This window comes from Gavialis gangeticus, unplaced genomic scaffold (assembly GCF_001723915.1).
Source record: "Gavialis gangeticus isolate Ggan-Ray unplaced genomic scaffold, GavGan_comp1, whole genome shotgun sequence".
In the NCBI taxonomy this organism is placed as follows: domain Eukaryota; kingdom Metazoa; phylum Chordata; order Crocodylia; family Gavialidae; genus Gavialis; species Gavialis gangeticus.
The window spans coordinates 71,889,099-71,890,046 of NW_017729032.1; the positions used below are offsets into that span (position 1 = coordinate 71,889,099).

The 948-nt window shown below is 36.6% G+C and overlaps 1 protein-coding gene across 2 annotated transcripts in view; it reads right to left on the reverse strand.

The window, feature by feature from the left end:
• Positions 1–948, reverse strand: part of NAA16 (N(alpha)-acetyltransferase 16, NatA auxiliary subunit) — a 126,592-nt gene that overhangs the window by 9,653 nt on the left and 115,991 nt on the right. For both annotated transcript variants that reach the window (XM_019524836.1, XM_019524837.1), the window contains one exon: positions 565–663. In XM_019524836.1, the coding sequence (XP_019380381.1) occupies positions 565–663 (99 nt within the window). The remainder of the gene's footprint in view (positions 1–564; positions 664–948) is intronic.

Here is a 948-nt window from a genome sequence, read left to right on the forward strand (position 1 = left end):
GGGGGGGGGGGGGGGGGTGCATGCAGTGGCAGGAGCCACCCCTCCCTTCTGCACCCCAGACAAGCTACTCATGACATTGTCTCATGCCCTGCCCGCCCTGGTTGTACAGCACCTGCCTGTCCCAGCCACACTCCCTCCTTCACCACGGGGGCTCAATCTGTAGCCTCCCCCTCCCAAAACATGCATCCCCCTCAACAGACATACTGGCTGGACGCTGCTCTCCAAGCTGCTAGGCTTGCATACTGGAAATCAGATCAGTATTCGCCGATATGGCTCATTAATAATCCACCCAAAAAATCTTTAAATTGGTGCACCCCTAAAATGTACTACTTGAATATTATTTTTAATTAAATTATTTTAGTACATTTTAAATTTCACAAAGATAGTTAATTTAAAATGCTAATCAGACTTTTACTTTAAATTGTCTTTTATTTAAATAAAAGTAATTTAATTAAAAACAGAATTTTTACTTTAAAAAAAAATCTCTATCTACCCAAACATTAGTTTGCATTTTATGTCAACACTTGGACATTAAATAATCTACAATTCCTTTGTTATACGTACCAGCTTTAGAGAATTTAATCAAACATTCATGTAGCCATGGATTATTACTGTTGATGGCAAAAGCTCTTTTGACAGATTGCAACATTAGCAGAAACTTTCCTGTGCAAAAAAACCCAAACAAACAAAAAACCAAGGTTATACAGTTTCAAATCCATGCCATTTATATCATTACAAAGACCTCCAAAATCTTAAATCTCATATATTAACCCAATTATATCTATAACCTTTACATTTAGCCAAAGAAAAATACATTTTTCTATAAGTTACACCAGTTCACACTCCACCTTTCAGAAACTTAAAAATGCTTGGAATTTTTTTTAACAAAACAATTGAGATAGAAATGGCCTCCAAAAAAACCAAACCAAAACAAAAAAAACCCAGCAG